This window comes from Tamandua tetradactyla, chromosome 19 (genome assembly GCF_023851605.1).
Source record: "Tamandua tetradactyla isolate mTamTet1 chromosome 19, mTamTet1.pri, whole genome shotgun sequence".
NCBI classification, from domain to species: domain Eukaryota; kingdom Metazoa; phylum Chordata; class Mammalia; order Pilosa; family Myrmecophagidae; genus Tamandua; species Tamandua tetradactyla.
In genome coordinates, this window is record NC_135345.1 from 2762622 (window position 1) to 2784823 (window position 22202).

At 39.4% G+C, this 22202-nt stretch overlaps 1 protein-coding gene across 9 annotated transcripts in view; it reads left to right on the plus strand.

Moving 5' to 3' along the window:
• ADD1 (adducin 1) overlaps nucleotides 1-22202 on the plus strand; it is a 133301-nt gene that overhangs the window by 74389 nt on the left and 36710 nt on the right. For all 9 annotated transcript variants that reach the window (XM_077136273.1, XM_077136265.1, XM_077136266.1 and 6 more), the window contains exon 3: nucleotides 11542-11704. In XM_077136273.1, coding sequence (XP_076992388.1) covers nucleotides 11542-11704 — 163 coding nt within the window. The remainder of the gene's footprint in view (nucleotides 1-11541; nucleotides 11705-22202) is intronic.

The following is a 22202-nucleotide window of genomic DNA, read 5'->3' on the forward strand; positions in this document are numbered from 1 at the left end:
ATTCTGGTGGGTGTGAGATGATATCTCATTGTGGTTTTGATTTGCATTTCTCTAATGGCCAGGGACATTGAGCATCTCTTCATGTGCGTTTTGGCCATTTGTATTTCCTCTTCTGGTAGGTGTCTGTTCAAGTCTTTTTCCCATTTTGTAATTGGGTTGGCTGTCTTTTTGTTGCTGAGTTGAACAGTCTCTTTATAAATTCTGGATACTAGACCTTTATCTGATATGTCATTTCCAACTATTGTCTCCCATTGTGTAGGCTGTCTTTCTACTTTCTTGATGAAGTTCTTTGATGCACAAAAGTGTTTAATTTTGAGGAGCTCCCATTTATTTATTTCCTTCTTCAGTGCTCTTGCTTTAGGTTTAAGGTCCATAAAACCGCCTCCAATTGTAAGTTTCATAAGATATCTCCCTACATTTTCCTCTAACTGTTTTATGGTCTTAGACCTAATGTTTAGATCTTTGATCCATTTTGAGTTAACTTTTGTATAGGGTGTGAGATACGGGTCTTCTTTCATTCTTTTGCATATGGATATCCAGTTCTCTAGGTACCATTTATTGAAGAGACTGTTCTGTCCCAGGTGAGTTGGCTTGACTGCTTTATCAAAGATCAAATGTCCATACATGAGAGGGTCTATATCTGAGCACCCTATTCGATTCCATTGGTCGATATATCTATCTTTATGCCAATACCATGCTGTTTTAACCACTGTGGCTTCATAATATGTCTTAAAGTCTGGCAGCGTGAGACCTCCAGCTTCGTTTTTTTTCCTCAAGATGTTTTTAGCAATTCAGGGCACCCTGCCCTTCCAGATAAATTTGGTTATTGGTTTTTCTATTTCTGAAAAATAAGTTGTTGGGATTTTGATTGGTATTGCATTGAATCTGTAGATCAATTTAGGTAGGATTGACATCTTAACTATATTTAGTCTTCCAATCCATGAACACGGTATGCCCTTCCATCTATTTAGGTCTTCTGTGATTTCTTTTAACAGTTTTTTGTAGTTTTCTTTATATAGATTTTTTGTCTCGTTAGTTAAATTTATTCCTAGGTATTTTATTCTTTTAGTTGCAATTGTAAATGGGATTCGTTTCTTGATTTCCCCCTCAGCTTGTTCATTACTAGTGTATAGAAATGCTACAGATTTTTGAATGTTGATCTTGTAACCTGCTACATTGCTGTACTCATTTATTAGCTCTAGTAGTTTTGTTGTGGATTTTCCCGGGTTCTCGATGTATAGTATCATATCGTCTGCAAACAGTGATAGTTTTACTTCTTCCTTTCCAATTTTGATGCCTTGTATTTCTTTTTCTTGTCTAATTGCTCTGGCTAGAACCTCCAAAACAATGTTGAATAATAGTGGTGATAGTGGACATCCTTGTCTTGTTCCTGATCTTAGGGGGAAAGTTTTCAATTTTTCCCCATCGAGGATGATATTAGCTGTGGGTTTTTCATATATTCCCTCTATCATTTTAAGGAAATTCCCTTGTATTCCTATCTTTTGAAGTGTTTTCAACAGAAAAGGATGTTGAATCTTTTCAAATGCCTTCTCTGCATCAATTGAGATGATCATGTGATTTTTCTGCTTTGATTTGTTGATATGGTATATTACATTAATTGATTTTCTTATGTTGAACCATCCTTACATACCTGGGATGAATCCTACTTGGTCATGATGTATAATTCTTTTAATGTGTTTTTGGATACGATTTGCTAGCATTTTATTGAGGATTTTTGCATCTATATTCATTAGAGAGATTGGTCTGTAGTTTTCTTTTTTGTAATATCTTTGCCTGGTTTTGATATGAGGGTGATGTTGGCTTCATAGAATGAATTAGGTAGTTTTCCCTCCACTTCGATTTTTTTGAAGAGTTTGAGGAGAGTTGGTACTAATTCTTTCTGGAATGTTTGATAGAATTCACATGTGAAGCCGTCTGGTCCTGGACTTTTCTTTTTAGGAATCTTTTGAATGACTAATTCAATTTCATTACTTGTGATTGGTTTGTTGAGGTCATCTGTTTCTTCTTGAGTCAAAGTTGGTTGTTCATGTCTTTCCAGGAACCCGTCCATTTCCTCTAAATTGTTGTATTTATTAGCGTAAAGTTGTTCATAGTATCCTGTTATTACCTCCTTTATTTCTGTGAGGTCAGTAGTTATGTCTCCTCTTCCATTTCTGATTTTGTTTATTTGCATCCTCTCTCTTCTTCTTTTTGTCAGTCTTGCTAAGGGCCCATCAATCTTATTGATTTTCTCATAGAACCAACTTCTGGTCTTATTGATTTTCTCTATTGTTTTCATGTTTTCAGTTTCATTTATTTCTGCTCTAATCTTTGTTATTTCTTTCCTTTTGCTTGCTTTGGGATTAGTTTGCTGTTCTTTCTCCAGTTCTTCCAAGTGGACAGTTAATTCCTGCATTTTGCCTTTTCTTCTTTTCTGATATAGGCATTTAGGGCAATAAATTTCCCTCTTAGCACTGCCTTTGCTGCGTCCCATAAGTTTTGATATGTTGTGTTTTCATTTTCATTCGCCTCGAGGTATTTGCTAATTTCTCTTGCAATTTCTTCTTTAACCCACTTGTTGTTTCAGAGTGTGTTGTTGAGCCTCCACGTATTTGTGAATTTTCTGGCACTCCGCCTATTATTGATTTCCAACTTCATTCCTTTATGATCTGAGAAAGTGTTGTGTATGATTTCAATCTTTTTAAATTTGTTAAGACTTGCTCTGTGACCCAGCATATGGTCTGTCTTTGAGAATGATCCATGAGCACTTGAGAAAAAGGTGTATCCTGCTGTTGTGGCATGTAATGTCCTATAAATGTCTGTTAAGTCTAGCTCCTTTATAGTAATATTCAGATTCTCTGTTTCTTTATTGATCCTCTGTCTAGATGTTCTGTCCATTGATGAGAGTGGTGAATTGAAGTCTCCAACTATTATGGTAGATGTGTCTATTTCCCTTTTCAGTGTTTGCAGTGTATTTCTCACGTATTTTGGGGCATTCTGGTTCGGTGCGTAAATATTTATGATTGTTATGTCTTCTTGTTTAATTGTTCCTTTTATTAGTAGATAGTGTCCTTCTTTGTCTCTTTTAACTGTTTTACATTTGAAGTCTAACTTGTTGGATATTAGTATAGCCAGTTCTGCTCTTTTCTGGTTGTTATTTGCATGAAATATCTTTTTCCAACCTTTCACTTTCAACCTATGTTTATCTTTGGGTCTAAGATGTGTTTCCTGTAGACAGCATATAGAAGGATCCTGTTTTTTAATCCATTCTGCCAGTCTGTGTCTTTTGATTGGGGAATTCAGTCCATTATCATTTAGTGTTATTACTGTTTGGTTAATATTTTCCTCTACCATTTTGCCTTTTGTATTATATATATCATATCTGACTTTCCTTCTTTCTACACTCTTCTCCATACCTCTCTCTTCTGTCTTTTCATATCTGACTCTAGTGCTCCCTTTAGCATTTCTTGCAGAGCTGGTCTCTTGATCACAAATTCTCTCAGTGACTTTTTATCTGAGAATGTTTTAATTTCTCCCTCAGTTTTGAAGGACAATTTTGCTGGATATAGGAGTCTTGGTTGGCAGTTTTTCTCTTTTAGTAATTTAAATATATCATCCCACTGTCTTCTAGCTTCCATGGTTTCTGCTGAGAAATCTACACATAGTCTTATTGGGTTTCCCTTGTATGTGATGGATTGTTTTTCTCTTGCTGCTTTCAAGATCCTCTCTTTCTCTTTTACCTCTGACATTCTAACTAGTAAGTGTCTTGGAGAATGCCTATTTGGGTCTAATCTCTTTGGGGTGCGCTGCACTTCTTGGATCTGTAATTTTAGGTCTTTCATAAGAGTTGGGAAATTTTCAGTGATAATTTCTTTGATTAGTTTTTCTCCTCCTTTTCCCTTCTCTTCTCCTTCTGGGACACCCACACACGTATATTTCTGCGGTTCATATTGTCTTTGAGTTCCCTGATCCCTGTTCAAATTTTTCCACTCTTTTCCCGATAGTTTCTGTTTCTTTTTGGAATTCAGATGTTGCATCCTCCAAATCACTAATTCTATCTTCTTTAAATCTATCATTGTAGGTATCCATTGTTTTTTCCATCTTTTCTACTTTATCCTTCACTTCCATAAGCTCTGTGATTTGTTTTTCCAGTTTTTCTATTTGTTCTTTATGTTCAGCCCATGTCTTCTTCATGTCCTCCCTCGATTTATCGATTTCGTTTTTGAAGAGGTTTTCCATTTCTGTTCGTATGTTCAGCATTAGTTGTCTCAGCTCCTGTATCTCATTTGAACTATTGGTTTGTTCCTTTGACTGGGCCGTATTTTCAATTTTCTGAGCGTGATCCGTTATCTTCTGCTGGCGTCTGGGCATTTAGTCAGATTTCCCTGGGTGTTGGACCCAACAGGTTGAAAGATTTTTCTGTGAAATCTCTGAGTTCTGTTTTTCTTATCTTGTCCAGTAGGTGGTGCTCGTGGCACACGTTTGTCTCCCGGTCCCACCAGTGAAAGGTGGTGTGGGTCCTTTAACTTTGGAAAATTCTCACCATGGGGGAGGTTCGCCAGCTGAAGCGGCTTGGAAGAGTGCCAGCCGACCTGGGGTCCAAACGGAGGGAGGGTCGCTGGCCGCCCCATCCCGGGAGAGCGTCCGTCCGAATTTCCTAGGCGGCCCCGGGCACCAAGCGTGGCGGGAGGGCGCCAGCCGCCGCGGCCCGGGAGAGTGCACCGTTCCCAACCGGACCGGGGCGTCACGTGTTTGGAAGGGACCCCCCCGGTCACCGTTCTCCGCGTCCTGGGGATTTCCAATCCAATTCTCTCAGTTGGTCCGGGGGGCCGCGCGTGGTGGGGGCGCCAGCCGCCGCGGCTTGAGGGTACCACCTGCCCAATTCTGCCAGCTGGCCTGGGAAGGAGGCGAGGAGGGACTCCAGCCGCTTGCCACCCCGCCCGGGGAAGCCCACGTCCCTCGGCAATCTCACCGGAGTGGGTTCTCCCAGCTAGTCAGCCATTCCAGGATGGGGTACGCTGTCTTTTTTATCTCTGTCGTGGCTTTGGGGGCTGTTCTGTATCGTTTCTACTCCCCTAGTAGCTGTTCTCGAGGAGGAAAGGTGAGGATGGCAAGGCTGTTGAGGATGGTGGCGGAGGAACTGGTGAAGGCAGAAGAGGGCACGGTGGTGGTTGGAGAGCCGCTGGAGTAGGAGGAGAAAGGGAAGGATAAGATGGTGGCGAGAGCGCCACCGGAGCAGAAGGGGAAAGAGAAGGGCAAGATGACGGCGGGAGCGCCACCGGCGGAGAAAGAGGAAGAGAAGGGCTAGATGGCGGCGGGAGCGCCGGCCGAGAAGGGGGAAGAGGAAGGCTAGATGGCGGCGGGAGCACCACTGGCGGAGAAAGAGGAAGAGGAGGGTTAGATGGCGGCGGGAGCGCCGGCGGAGAAGGGGGAAGAGGAAGGTTAGATGGCGGCGGGAGCACCGCCGGCGGAGAAAGAGTAAGAGGAGGGCTAGATGGCGGCGGAAGCGCTGGCGGAGAAAGAGGAAGAGGAGGGCTAGATGGCAGCAGGAGCGCTGGCGGAGAAAGAGGAAGAGGAGGGCTAGATGGCAGCGGGAGCGCCGGCGGAGAAGGGGGAAGAGGAGGGCTAGATGGCGGTGGGAGCGTCACCGGCCTAGTTTCTTAGTTTTGACAAATGCACCTTGGAAATGTAGGTGTTAACAATGGGAGATCTGGAAACCCTCTGTGCTATGTTTGCCACTTTTCTGTGAATATAAAATTATTCCAAAAAGGAAAGTTTATTTTAAAAATATGCTGCTTGTGCTATGAGAGAGATTCATACTAGGGCATCTCCTTTGGTGAAGCAGCAGGGACCAGAGCAGGTTCTACAGCAGCTTCATGAAGCAGGTGATGCTTGGGTACTTGCTGCAATATTTAACAGCATGAAGTTGGCCACAGAATGGGCAACATGAGAAATATCTTTTGTTTACCTCTATAATTCCCTCCCTTGCACTTCACTACTAACAGGACTAAATTACCTCAGATCACTACTTGCATTGTGGTTTGCAACTTCTGTCTTGCACCTGTTCTTCTGAGAACACCTTTTCTCCACCTCTCTGCACCCTCCAGTGGCCCCTCCTCTGTAAATGGTACTTTTTTGTTCATTCCTCAGAGCTCTTCTTGTCTATCTCCTGTGAAGCTGTTCCTAAACAAGGCTCCCTGGAAGTAACTACTGCTTCTGTATGCTATTTATGTAGCTTGTAACTAATAATGAGGGTTAATGGGAGACTTGCTCTGTATAAACATTTGCTAGATACCATATTTACGTTTTTTAATATACTTCTCAAAATATCCCTACACATAGGTGATGGTTACTCAGTTTACAGAAAAAGACTGTGAGGGCCAGAAGGGTGAAGTAAGTTTCATCCATCATTCTTCATGTGATTGAGAACCTTCTATCTGACAAGCACCATCTTAAACACTAGGAATGTGGCATTACCAAAACAGACAAAAGTTTTCAAAGCCCAACTAACAGGATGTATTGCCATACACTTTGTGGCTAAATTGGAAGAGAGATAGAATGACATAGTTTTTCCACACTTTTTATTGTAAAATATAGCACGTATGCTAAGCAAAGAAAGAAAAAACAGTAATTTTCAAAGCACATGTCAACAAGTAGTTACATACAGTTTTCAGTTTGTCATGGGCTACCATTCCACCACCTCAGATTTTTCCTTCTATCTGCTTCAAAACACTGGGGGCTAAAAGGAATATTAATATAGTGATTCAACAGTCATGTTTGTCTGTTAAATCCTTTTTTTTCTGTTACACGTCCCTGTTCTCCTCTGATCCTCTTCCTCATTTATAGATCTTTAGGCAATGCCTGTTCTGACTTTCCATGTTGCGGAAGGGTGTTGACACTAAAAAACAGGGAGATGTAATTAGTCTACAATCTTGGAGAGGCTGGTCCCTTTGGGTTTCAGCATATATCTGACCTAGAAACCCTCTGGGAATTATAGGTTCCAGGAAAGCAGACTTAGTGCATGAAACCTTTATAGAGTCTCAGTTTGAGCCCTATATATATATGCATTTATAGCCACGCACCTAGATGAGATCACCAAGGGAGTGAGTGTCCTTAGAGACTGTCTTCAGGAAGACTCACACATTTAAAGTTTGGGATATGAGGAAGAATGACTGGAGAAGAACCTGAGAAGGAACAGCCAGTGGTGTAGAAAGACAATCAAGAGATGCCACATAAAGGATGTTTTTCCAAAGGAAAGAGAGCTCAGCTGCTCCTGATATGCCAAGGATGTGAAGATGGAATGTTAGTCATTGGATTTAACAATGCATGGGTCTTTGGCAACCTTGATGAACATGTTAGCTGGAGTAAAAACCAGATTCATCGAAGTCAGGATATGATGAATAGAGAAGAATGAAACAGCAAAGATAGACAATTATTCTTTTGAGGCTTTTTGCTTTAAAAGGAGAACACAGAAATGAGGCAGTAGCTGGAGGGGGATTTTGGTTTGCAAAGATTTTGTTTCCTTTAAAGTGGGTGAAATAATCATGCATTTATACACTGTTGGGAAGCATCCAATAGTGAGGGGGAAATAGATGATCTGGGATAGGGAAGAATTGTTGGCACCATGTCTTTGAGTAGGCAAGATGGGGTAGGATCCAATGCACAAGTGGAGGTGTTGGCTTTAGATAACAGCATCAATAGTTCAATTGCATTGATCGTTCAATCGCATTAACAAGAGGGCTGATGTTGGGTAGATCCATGAGTTTACTGTCTGATTCTCTGTTCTCAGTAAAACATCTGCTGAGACTGGGCATAGTGAGTAGTGTATGAGGCTAGAGTAGAGAAAAGAAATGAAGAGTAGGAGAGTGAACAGGCAAGGAAAACTGGCTGCTGGATTAATAGTAAGGGTGCACTTGAGGTCACTGGTCATGAATTTAAAGTGTGGCAATGCAGTGGGTTATCTGGGTTTTTTGTTTGTTTTTGATTAGAGGTGTAGGTTTACAGAAAAATCATGCATAAAATACAGAGTTCCCATATACCACCGTATTATTAACACTTAGCATTAGTATGTGTGGGTTGGTTTTTATTCTCCATCCACTTTCAGCAGCGTGAGTAGAGGAAGAAAAGAGTTGCATTTAACCAGGTGTTTTCCCAGGTGAAAATGGCAGCGAATTGAAGGTCTATCAAAGGAAAGACAATAGGGCAGTGAAAGGGTATTAGGGTCACATGGGGTTGAAGAAAGAGTGAACTGGGAAGCTAGGAGGTGCTTGTTGGGAGAGTGGATGCTTGGCTTTGAGATGAAAGAGGGGCACAGTTCCTAGCAATGAGAAGGTCTAGGGTATAACCATGGAAGTGGACAGGCTGAGGTGAGGAGGACAGCAGGGTCGTTTAAAGGGAGGAGATCAGGGAGCTCTGAGAGGTGTGAGTGTGGATGTTGAGCCATTGGAATTTATCACCAAAGCAGTCCTTGTTCTGAACTACGAAGTTCAGCTCCTTGCTTGTCGGTCAGCTGTACCCACAGGTCATTCGGAGGGTTGTTGGTGTAGAGGGCTTTGTGTACTGTGGCTTTTCTTTTTGTGTTTTCCTTGCTGAGCTTTAAGTTTTTTGATGACAAGGTCCATCTTTTCTTCCATATATTCTCAGTGCCTAGAACGATGTGGAGAATTTAGTAGTAAATGTTGAATTGTGCTTCCCATTGGGTTTGAAAACCATTGACACAGTTTGAGTTTTTAAACTGAAAGTCCCTTTTAGGCAGGGAAAGTGCTCAGGAATGTCCATGGTGGTTGGGGAAAGCTCTCTATCTCTCTATCTCTCTATAGAGTTTTCTGAATCCATGGCCAGTTTGGCCCAGAAAACATGTTTTCAAGATTTATTTCTTGCTTGCAGTCAAACCAAACTGTTCAGCTTCTCCCTCTTTCATTGACCTTCACAGAATATGATCTACGAGATCGTTTACCACAGAATGATAGGTAGGGGCTCCTCAAAGAGCTCTTTTGCTTTGAATCCTTAGACTGACTGTCTCTTGGTATTTTCCTGTTACGTCTTTTCAGCTCAAACAATGAAAAACTAGAAATAAGTTTAATATAGAATCACCCAGAGTGCTTATAATCAGATTTGGATAATCATCCTCTGGGGTTACATTTTCATATTAAATGTCATTTATAATTATTTAACAGGAAGATATCTCTTTATAGGATACTGAAAAAATATTTTAATACGGTTTGGGGAACTACAAAATTAGGAAAAAATTGTGACTTTATATTTCAATCACCATCAGCTCGACTTGACCTTTTTACTTCATTTAACATTTGATAAGGGATGGATGAATCTTTAAGGGTTCCTTTTTTTTTCTTTAATTTTTATTGTGCAGTATTAGGTTTCAAAAAAATATGTTCAAAGTGGGAAAAATCTTTGTTTTTCTAAACAGCCCCCACCCTCCTCCCATACTCTCCCCAATTACTGCTTGTTCTGGTTTGCTAGCTACCAGAATGCAATATACCGGGAATAGAATAGCTTTTAAAAAGGGACATTTTGTAAGTTTTAAGTTAACAGTTTTTAGGCTGTGGAAATATTCCATTTAAGCAAATCTATAGAAATGTCCAATCTAAGGCATCCAGGGAAAGATACCTTGATTCAAGAAGGCCAATGAAGTTCAGGGTTTCTCTCTCACCTGTAAGGGCACATGGCAAACACAGTGGCATCTGCTAGCTTCTTCTCCAGGTCCCTGGGAGGCGTTTTCCTTCCTCATCTCCAAAAGTAGTTGACTGGTGGACTCTCTGCTATCGTGGTTCTGTGGTGTTGTCTGTTCTCTCAGAACCTCGTCGCTTTCTCTCATTATTTTCTCTTTCCAAAACACTTCTTCATTTAAAGGATTCCAGTAAATCCAGTCAAGACCCCCCTGGAATGAGTAGAGACATGTCTCCACCTAATCAAGTTTAATACCCACACTGATTGAGTCACATCTCCATGGAGATAAGCTAATTAGCATTTCCAACATACAGTAGTGATTAGGGGATTAGAAGAAACTGTTACTCCCACAAGGTTGATTAGGATTAAAACATGGCTTTTCTAGGGTACATAAACCTTTTCAAACCAGCATACCACTGATGTACTTTCTTTCTCTGCATTTGCTATTTCTAGTCATCTCTTATAAGTGATATCATATAATATTTGTCCTTAATGTTTTTCTTGCTTATTTCACTGAGCATAGTGTTTTCAAGGTTCATATTGCAGCATGTCTCAGAACTTCATTTTTTCTTATGGCTGAATAACACTCCATTGCGTGTACATACCACATTCTGTTTATCCATTCATTTACTGATGGATACTTGGGCTGTTTCCATCTTTTGGCGATAGTGAATAAAGCTGCTTTGAGCAAGGTTCCCTTTTTGATTTTTTAAAAAGTTTCAGAAAAAATGTTCATTCAACAAATACTGAAAAGCACATTGAACATGAAAATTACTAATAATTCTATCAGTAAGTTAATTATAAGAAACATTTTGATGTATTTTATTTTTAGTCTTTATATTAAATATTTACTTTATGTAAATAGTCTTTATGTTAATAGTTCTTAAGAACTGATTGTATTGATTTCTAACCTTTTTCACTAAAAATATATATATCCAAAGCATTTTTATTTCTCTGAATTTTTTTCTGCATTTTATGTTTAATGCATGCTTAAAATCTCATTATAAGGTTGCTTCAGTGTATTTAATCAGTCCTCTGTTGTTTGAAGTTTGACTATTACCTGCTTTTCCCATGTCACAGTAATGCTGAAATGAACATTCTTATGATAATCTTTCAGCACTTCTCTGATTATTTATTTGAATTATTTCCCTAGGAATAGAATTCCTGTTCACATTTTAAAGCTTTTATATTGTTAAATTCCTTTTCAGAAAAGAATGTACTAGTTTATTCTCCAGTAGCAAGCAATATATGAGAATATCCATGTCCAGGACTGGATTAAAACAAATAAAAAATTGATTTATGTGATAGTTACACCTCCCCACCTGTTCTGGTTTGCTAGCTGCCGGAATGCAACACACCAGAGACGGATTGGCTTTTAATAAAAGGGGATTTATTTTGTTAGTTCTTCAGAGGAAAGGCAGCTAACTTTCATCTGAGGTTTTTTCTTATGTGGGAAGGCTCAGGGGAATCTCTGCTGGCCTTCTCTCCAGGCCTCTGGGTTCCAACAACTTTCCCCGGGGTGATTCCTTTCTGCATCTCCAAAGCCCTGGGCTGGGCTGGGCTGAGCTGCGAGTGCTGAGATGAGGTATGCCTAGCTGCTTTTGCTGTGCATTGTTGGGCTTTCTCATTTAAGCGCCAGCCAATTAAGTCAAACATCATTCATTGCAGCAGGCACACCTTCTAGCTGACTGCAGATGTAATTAGCAGCAGATGAGGTTCACATGCCATTGGCTCATATCCGCAGCAACAAAACCAGGTGCCTTCACCTGGCCAAGGTGACAACTGAATCTAACTACCACACCACCCAAGCAACAAAAAATAGATGGTATCTCTGTTTGAATTTGTCTTTAATAGGCTTTCTGTGAAGAATTGGAATCAATGATTCAGGAGCAATTTAAGAAAGGGAAGAATCCCACAGGCCTATTGGCATTACAGCAGATTGCAGATTTTATGACTGCGAATGTACCGAATGTCTACCCAGCAGCTCCACAAGGAGGGATGGCTGCCTTAAACATGAGTGAGTAGTCTCTTACTTTTTCTATATATGCTCTAAATAATGTGTTTTAGTTTGTCATAGTAAAAAAGAAGCTGTACAATAGGCCGAGCCTCCTATCTTGGGGTTGGTTCATATGAAACTTAATCCTGCAAAGAATAGGCTAAGCCTACTTAAAGTTAGGACTAAGAGTCACCCCCAAGAGAACCTCTTCTGTTGCTCAGATATGGCCTCTCTCTCTTGGCCGACACGGCAGGCAAACTCACTGCCCTCCCCCTCTCTACGTGGGACATGACTCCCAGGGGTGTGGACCTTCCTGGCAACATGGGACAGAAATCCTAGAATGAGCTGTGACTCAGCATCAAGTGATTGAGAAAATCTTCTTGACCGAAAGGGGGAAGAGCAAAATGAGACAAAATAAAGTGTCAGTGGCTGAGAAATTCCGAACAGAGTAGAGAGGTTATCCTGGAGGTTATTCTTACGCATTAAATAGATATCACCTATATGTAATGGAGAGGCTGGAGGGAACTGCTTGGAAATGTGGAGCTGTGCTCCGGTGGCCATGTTTCTTGAAGATAATTGTATGATAATATGGCTGTCATGGTGTGACTTTGTCTGGTTGTGAGAGCCTTGTGTCTGATGCTCCTTTTGTCCACCTTATCAACAGAGCAGTAAAGCATATGGATTAAAAATAAATAAATAATAGGGGGAACAAATGTTAAAATAAATTTAGTGTATTGAAATGCTGGTGATCGGTGAAGGGGAGGAATAAGGAGTGTATGTATGTATGAATTTTTTTGTTTTCTTTTTATTGCTTTTTCTGAATTGATGCAGCTGTTCTAAGAAATGATTATGATGATGAATATACAACTATGTGATGATAGTGTGAGTTATTGATTATATAACAAGAATGAAATGATCGTATAAGAATGTTTGTGTTTATATGTGGTTATGTATCATAAATAAAAATAAATAAATAAATAAGCTGTAAACCTAAAAACATCTTGAATGTTCAGGGCTCCTTTTTTATGAATCACTGAGACTGTTATTTCCCAGGCAGATGACTATTATTACATGCTTTCAAAGTAACACATTAATTTTGCCCACACTCATTTCAACTCATCCAGCATTTCTTAACCACCATTCCTCATTCCTGCTTGCAGACTGTTGAGAAGAAGAGAAATTCCAGAAGAAAGCCAGAAAGAAAATGTTAGGTGGGTGAATGTGAGAAAGGAATGGTTAGTTGAAGAAAAGTGGAACTGTGCCATGACCATTTAATTTGTATGTGTTAACATGCCAAAGTAGATCTTAAGGAAACTTGAGCATTAGCTAACCTAACCTACTATGTATTGTGTCATAAAATCAATCTCTGATGGTTCTCGTTGGACAGTTAGCTTTTCATTGACCAAGTAAGGTATTGGTTTCTGTTAAATTATTGGGCATTTGCTCTTTATCTGTCGCAAGGTATTTTTAGAAGTTGTCTAGTATTCACCAGATGTGACATACTGTGAATGACTGCAGTTTATTAAGAATTACATTTAATTTGCTGATGGAAACCGCCATCCTGAAATCAAATGGCAAGCAGTAGGGTTTTTGTATTTTCACATGGCTCTTTAATAGAGTTCAGTGACATTTGATCTGAGTTAGATGATAAGAGAATAACACATTTTACTTGTGGACTGTCTTCTAATCAGTAATCAGTGATGCCACATCAGGAAGAGAGAGAAAGAGAAGTCTGTTAGTTTTCATTATATCTCACAGTTTGTTTCCCGAAAGTAAAAATTATAAAACTGATTTTTAACCTTTGTTGTTGTCAAATATAGCAACATCTAGAAAACGGCAAAGAACAAATGATGTACAGCTTATGAATAATTGTAAGGTAAACTTTATAACTACCACCAAAGTCAGAAAATGAGTGTGTATTGGTCATTTACCCTGTTCCCTCTCCTACTTTCTGTCTTTCCTTTTTTAGCTTTTTAGATTTTTTTTAAAACTTTTTTTTTATTGTATAGTATAACATACATACAAAGCAAAGAAATAAAAAAGCAATAGTTTGCAAAGCACTCTTCAACAGCTAGTTACAGGACAGATCCCAGAGAGTTTGTCATGGGCTACCATACAATCCTCTCACATTTTTCCTTCTAGCTGCTCCAGAATATAGGAGGCTGGAAGGCTTAAATATTTTTTTATCATCACAATCAAATTTTTTTCCTTCTTTTTTTTTTTGTGAAAAATAACATGTATACAAAAGAGCAACAAATGTTAAAGGACAGAGGGGAGGGGGCCAAGATGGCAGCTTAGTAAGGTGCGCGCGTCTTAGTTCCTCCTCCAGAACAACTACTGAATAACCAGAAATAGTGCAGAACAGCTCCCGGAGCCACGACAGAGACTGGACACACAGTGTACCCCAGTCTGGACCGGCTGGACCTGCTGCGAGTCTCTGCTGCGGTGAGCTCCCCGAGCGGCGCGCGCTTCCCCGGGCCGCAGCGGCTGGTGGCTGGCGGTGGCCCTACCTCACTCCTTCCCGGACCGGCTAGGAATCTTGGATCGCGAATTCCCCAAGCCGCGGCGGCCGGTTACCGGCGCCCCGCCCCCACAGGTGGCTTCCAGGTCTGGCGGCGGGTCTCGATCAGCGAATTCTCCAAGCCGCTGCGGCCGGCGACCGGCGCCCCTCCCCCACAGGCGGCTACCCGGAGGGAAAGGAAAGAGTCTCCCACAGTAGCGGGGACTGAGTCCAACCAAACACCAATAGTGGTGTTAATGGACAAATTCTGACTACTAGAAGTAGGCCCCCAGCTCAGGTGAAACTGATCAAGGCGGAAGTCGCCTATTGGGCTAACTGGAAAAGAGGAAAGGGGGCAAAACAGAGCCTTCTGCGGCTGTTTCTACGGAGGCTTGGTTGCCTCTGGGCTCAGCGCCGGGATTACACAAGTTGCAACTGCCCCAAACGCAGAAACAGGCTGCTTTCAGGGCTCTCTACCACCTGACCCTTCCTCAGGGGAGAGGTGAAACACAACTCAGGCATCAGGATCTCAGGCATTCAGGATCTGAATTCCTCTCTCAAGGAATTCAGATCCCAGGACTTTGCAATTTGAAGCCATTAAAACCAGCCTACAACCTTTCCTCTGTCTCCACCACGCACACAGCAGGGAGAGCCTTCCAAAGTTAAAGGAGCCACAACATCTTTTGCTGGTGGGACCAGCAGACAGACAAGCGCCACATACTGGGCAGGATAAGAAAAACAGAGCCCAGAGACTTCACAGGAAAGTCTTTCAACCTGCTGGGTCTCACACTCAGGGAAATCTGATTAAATGTCCAGACGCCAGCAAAAAATAACAAATCACACCAGGAAAATTGAAGATATGGCCCAGTCAGAGGAACAAACCAATAGTTCAAATGAGATACAGGAGCTGAGACAACTAATTCTGAATATACGAACAGAAATGGAAAACCTCTTCAAAAACCAAATCAATACATTGAGGGAGGACATGAAGAAGGCAAGGGATGAGCAAAAAGAAGAAATGGAAAGTGTGAAAAAACAAATCACAGAACTTATGGGAATGAAAGATACAGTAGGAGAGATGAAAAATACAATGGAAACCTACAATGGTAGATTTCAAGAGACAGAGGTTAGAATTAGTGAACTGGAGGATGGAACATCTGAAATACAAAAAGAAACAGAAACTATAGGGAAAAGAATGGAAAAATTTGAGCAGGGGCTCAGGGAATTGAATGATAATGTGAAGCGCACAAATATACGTGTTGTGGGTGTCACAGAAGGAGAAGAGAAGGGAAAAGGAGGAGAAAAAGTAATCGAAGAAATTATCACTGAAAATTTCCCAACTCTTATGAAAGACCTAAAATTACAGATCCAAGAAGTGCAGCGCACCCCAAAGAGAATAGATCCAAATAGGCGTTCTCCAAGACACTTACTAGTTAGAATGTCAGAGGTCAAAGAGAAAGAGAGGATCTTGAAAGCAGCAAGAGAAAAGCAATCCATCACATACAAGGGAAACCCAATAAGACTATGTGTAGATTTCTCAGCAGAAACCATGGAGGCTAGAAGACAGTGGGATGATATATTTAAATTACTAAAAGAGAAAAGCTGCAAACCAAGACTTCTATATCCAGCAAAATTGTCCTTCAAAAATGAGGGAGAAATTAAAACATTTTCAGACAAAAAGTCAATGAGAGAATTTGTGATCAAGAGATCAGCTCTGCAAGAAATACTAAAGGGAGCACTAGAATCAGTTACGAAAAGACAGAAGAGAGAGGTATGGAGAAGAGTGTAGAAAGAAGGAGAATTAGATATGATATATATAATACAAAAGGCAAAATGGTAAAGAAAAGTATTACCCAAACAGTAATAACACTAAATGTTAATGGACTGAATTCCCCAATCAAAAGACATAGGCTGGCAGAATGGATTAAAAAACAGGATCCTTCTATATGCTGTCTACAGGAAACACATCTTAGATCCAAAGATACACATAGGCTGAAAGTGAAAGGTTGGGAAAAGATATTTCATGCAAATAACAACCAGAAAAGAGCAGGAGTAGCTATACTAATATCCAACAAATTAGACTTCAAATGTAAAACAATTAAAAGAGACAAAGAAGGATACTATCTACTAATAAAAGCAACAATTAAACAAGAAGACATATCAATCATAAATATTTACGCACCGAATCAGAATGCCCCAAAATACGTGAGGAATACACTGCAAATACTGAAAAGGGAAATAGACACATCTACCATAATAGTTGGAGACTTCAATTCGCCACTCTCATCAATGGATAGAACATCTAGACAGAGGATCAATAAAGAAACAGAGAATTTGAATATTACAATAAATGAGCTAGACTTAACAGACATTTATAGGACATTACACCCCACAACAGCAGGATACAGCTTTTTCTCAAGTGCTCATGGATCATTCTCAAAGGTAGACCATATGCTGGGTCACAAAGCAAGTCTTAACAAATTTAAAAAGATTGAAATCATACACAACACTTTCTCAGATCATAAAGGAATGAAGTTGGAAATCAATAATAGGCAGTTTGCCAGAAAATTCACAAATACGTGGAGGCTCAGCAACACAGTCTTAAACAACCAGTTGGTCAAGGAAGAAATTACAAGAGAAATTAGTAAATATCTCGAGGTGAATGAAAATGAAAACACAACATATCAAAACCTATGGGATGCAGCAAAGACAGTGCTAAGAGGGAAATTTATTGCCCTAAATGCCTATATCAAAAAAGAAGAAAGGGCAAAAATTCGGGAATTAACTGTCCACTTGGAAGAACTGGAGAGAGAACAGCAAATTAACCCCAAAGCAAGCAAAAGGAAAGAAATAACAAAGATTAGAGCAGAAATAAATGAAATTGAGAACATGAAAACAATAGAGAAAATCAATAAGACCAGAAGTTGGTTCTATGAGAAAATCAACAAGATTGATGGGCCCTTATCAAGATTGACAAAAAGAAGAAGAGAGAGGATGCAAATAAATAAGATCAGAAATGGAAGAGGAGACATAACCACTGACCTCACGGAAATAAAGGAGGTAATAACAGGATACTATGAACAACTTTATGCTAATAAATACAACAATGTAGATGAAATGGACAAGTTCCTAGAAAGGCATAAACAACCAACTTTGACTCAAGAAGAAATAGATGGCCTCCACAAACCAATCACAAGTAAAGAAATTGAATCAGTCATTCAAAAGCTTCCCAAAAAGAGAAGTCCAGGACCAGACGGCTTCACATGTGAATTCTGCCAAACATTCTAGAAAGAATTAGTACTCTTCAAATCAGATTTAGTAATCAGACTCTTCAAAAAAATTGAAGTGGAGGGAAAGCTACCTAATTCATTCTATGAAGCCAACATCACCCTCATACCAAAACCAGGCAAAGATATTACATAAAAAGAAAACTACAGACCAATCTCTCTAATGAATATAGATGCAAAAATCCTCAATAAAATTCTAGCATATCGAATCCAGCAACACATTAAAAGAATTATACATCATGACCAAGTAGGATTCATCCCAGGTATGCAAGGATGGTTCAGCATAAGAAAATCAATTAATGTAATACACCATATCAACAAATCAAAGCAGAAAAATCACATGATCATCTCAATTGATGCAGAGAAGGCATTTGACAAGATTCAACATTCTTTCCTGTTGAAAACACTTCAAAGGATCGGAATACAAGGGAACTTCCTTAAAATGATGGAGTGAATATATGAAAAACCCACAGCTAATATCATCCTCAATGGGGAAAAATTGAAAACTTTCCCCCTAAGATCAGGAACAAGACAAGGATGTCCATTATCACCACTGTTATTCAACATTGTGTTGGAAGTTCTAGCCAGAGCAATTAGACAAGAAAAAGAAATACAAGGCATCAAAATTGGAAAGGAAGATTAAAACTATCACTGTTTGCAGATGATATGATGCTATACGTCGAAAACCCTGAAAAATCCACATCAAAACTACTAGAGCTAATAAATGAGTACAGCAAAGTAGCAGGTTACAAGATCAGCATTCAAAAATCTGTAGTGTTTCTATACACTAACAATGAACAAGCTGAGGGGGAAATCAAGAAATGAATTCCATTTACTAAAAGAATAAAATACTTAGGAATAAATCTAACTAAAGAGACAAAAGAGCTATACAAAGAAAACTACAAAAAACTGTTAAACGAAATCACAGAAGACCTAAATAGATGGAAGGGCATACTGTGTTCATGGATTGAAAGACTAAATATGGTTAACATGTCAATTCTACCTAAATTGATTTACAGATTCAACGCAATACCAATCAAAACCCCAACAACTTATTTTTCAGAAATAGAAAAACCAATAAGCAAATTTATCTGGAAGGGCAGGGTGCCCCGAATTACTAAAAGTATCTTGAGGAAAAAAAACGAAGCTGGAGGTCTCACTCTGCCTGATTTTCAGGCATATTATGAAGCCACAGTGGTCAAAACAGCATGGTACTGGCATAAAGATAGATATATTGACCGATGGAATCGAATAGAGTGCTCAGATATAGACCCTCTTATCTGTGGACATTTGATCTTTGATAAGGCAGTCAAGCCAACTCACCTGGGACAGAACAGTCTCTTCAATAAATGGTGCCTAGAGAACTGAATATCCATATGCAAAAGAATGAAAGAAGACTCATATCTCACACCCTATACAAAAGTTAACTCAAAATGGATCAAAGATCTAAACATTAGTTCTAAGACCATAAAACAGTTAGAGGAAAATGTAGGGAGGTATCTTATGAAACTTACAATTGGAGGCGGTTTTATGGACCTTAAACCTAAAGCAAGAGCACTGAAGAAGGAAATAAATAAATGGGAGCTCCTCAAAATTAAACACTTTTGTGCATCAAAGAACTTCATCAAGAAAGTAGAAAGACAGCCTTCACAATGGGAGACAATATTTGGAAACGGCATATCAGATAAAGGTCTAGTATCCAGAATTTATAAAGAGATTGTTCAACTCAGCAACAAAAAGACAGCCAATCCAATTACAAAATGGAAAAGACTTGAACACACACCTCTCAGAAGAGGAAATACAAGTGGCTAAAAGGCACATGAAGAGATGCTCAGTGTCCCTGGCCATTAGATAAATGCAAATCAAAACCACAATGAGATATCATCTCACACCCACCAGAATGGCCATTTTCAACAAAACAGAAAATGACAAGTGCTGGAGAGGATGTGGAGAAAGAGGCACACTTATCCACTGTTGGTGGGAATGTCAAATGGTGCAACCACTGTGGAAGGCAGTTTGGCGGTTCCTCAAAGAGCTGAATATAGAATTGCCATACGACCCAGCAATACCATTGCTAGGTATCTACTCAAAGGACTTAAGGGCAAAGACACAAACGGACATTTGCACACCAGTGTTTATAGCAGCATTATTTACAGTTGCAAAGAGATGGAAACAGCCAAAATGTCCATCAACAGACGAGTGGCTAAACAAACTGTGGTATATACATACGATGGAATATTATGCAGCTTTAAGACAGAATAAACTTATGAAGCATGTAATAACATGGATGGACCTAGAGAACATTATGCTGAGTGAGACTAGCCAAAAACTAACGGACAAATAGTATATGGTCCCAGTGATGTGAACCGACATTAGAGAATAAACTTGGAATATGTCATTGGTAACAGAGACCATCAGGAGATAGAAATAGGGTAAGATAATGGGTAATTGGAAGGATTACTGAAGGGATACAGACGGTGCAACAGGACTGGATACAAAAACTCAGAAATGGACAGCACAATACTAACTAATTGCAATGTAATTATGTTAAAACACTGAATGAAGCTGCATCTGAGGTATAGTTTTTTTATTTTTTTCATTTTTAAATTTTTTAAATTTTTTTATTTTTTCCTCTCTATTATCGTTTTATTTCTTTTTCTGTTGTCTTTCTATTTCTTTTTCTAAATCGATGCAAATGTACTAAGAAATGATGAATATGCGTCTATGTGATGATACTAAGAATTATTGATTGTTTATGTAGAATGAAATGATTTCTAAATGTTGTGTTAGTTAATTTTTTTAATTAATAAAAAAATAAATAAATAATAGGGAAAACACGTTAAAATATATTCAGTTTGAAATGCTAGTGGTAAATGAAAGCGAGGGGTAAGGGGTATGGTATGTATAGTCTCTTTTTTCTCTATTATTTTATTTCTTTTTCTGTTGTCTTTTTATTTCTTTTTCTAAATTGATGCAAATGTACTAAGAAATGAATATGCAACTATGTGATGATATTAAGAATTACTGATTGTATATGTAGAATGGAATGATATCTTAATGTTTTGTTTGTTAATTTTTTTTAATTAATAAAAAAAGTTTAAAAAAAATTTTAAAGCACAGCACTACAGTTAGTTGTAGAACATATTTCAGAGTTTGACATGGGTTAGAAATACACAATTTTAGGTTTTTGCTTCTAGGTATCTGGAGACTAAAAGACATTCAATTTAATGATTCAGTGTTCATATTCATTTCTTAATCCTATCTTCTCTGTATAACTTCACCATCACCTTTGATCTTTCCATCCCTCTCTTTAGGAGTGTTTGGGCTATGGTCATTCTAAATTTTTCGTGTTGGTAGGGTCTGTCAGTAATATGGGGTAGAGAGATGGAACTATCTGATGTTCTGGAGAGGCTGGGCCCTCTACGTTTCGGGACGTATCTGGTCCAGGGACCCATCTGGAGGTTGTACGTTTCTGGAAAGTTACTCTAGTGCATGGAACTGTTGCGGAATCTTATGTATTACCCTAGGTGTTCTTTAGGATTGGCTGGAATGGCCCTGGTTGCAGTTTGGTAGGTTATGATAGGTAACAAGGTCTAGACTGAAGCTTGCATAAGGGCAGCCTCCAGAGTAGTCTCTCTCTCTCTTTTTTAAAATTTATTTTATTTATTAAGTGTACCAACATAAAAACACAAACGTTCTTACCATGTGATCATTCCATTCTACATATATAATCAGTAATTCACAGTATTGTCACATAGTTGTATATTCATCATCATGATCATTTCTTAGAACATTTGCATGAATTCAAAGAAAGAAATAAAAAGAAAACAGAAAAAAATTCATACATACCATACCCCTTACCCCTCCCTTTCATTGATCACTAGTATTTCAATCTACTAAATTTATTTTAACATTTGTTCCCCCTATTAATTTATTTTTAATCTATATGTTTTACATCTGTCCATAAGGTAGATAAAAGAAGCATCAGACACAAGCTTTTCACAGTCACACAGTCACATTGCAGAAGCTGTATATAGTCATCTTCAAGAAACCTGGCTACTGGAACACAGCTCTACATTTTCAGACACTTCCCTCTAGCCACTCTAATACACCATAAGCTACAAAGGGGATATCTGTATAATGCGTAAGAATAACCTCCAGGATAATCTCTCGACTCTGTTTGAAATCTCTCACCCATTGACACTTTATTTTGTCTCATTTCTCTCCCCCCTTTTGGTTGAGAAGGTTTTCTCAATCCTTTGGTGCTGACTCCCGGCTCATACTAGGATTTCTGTCCCATGTTGCCAGGAAGGTCCACACCCCTGGGAGTTATGTCCCACGTAAAGAGGGGAGAGGGTGGTGAATTTGCCTGTCGTGTTGGCTGAGAGAGAGAGGCCACATTTGAGCAACAGAAGAGGTTATCTTGGGGGTGAATCTTAGGCCTAATTTTAAGTAGGCTTAGCCTGTCCTTTGCGGGGTTAAGTTTCATAGGAACAAACCCCAGGATTGGGGGCTTGGGGGCTCAGCCTGTTGCTTTGGTTGTCCCCATTGCTTGTGAGAATATCAAGAATTCTCCATTGGGGAAGTTGAATTTTCCCCCTTTCTCACCATTCCTCCAAGAGGAGTTTGCAAATACTTTTTTATTCACTGTTTAAATCCCTCTGGGATTTATCAAGGCAACACTCTGGACAAACCTACAAAATCTCATGCCCTATAGATTTCTGAGTGTTGA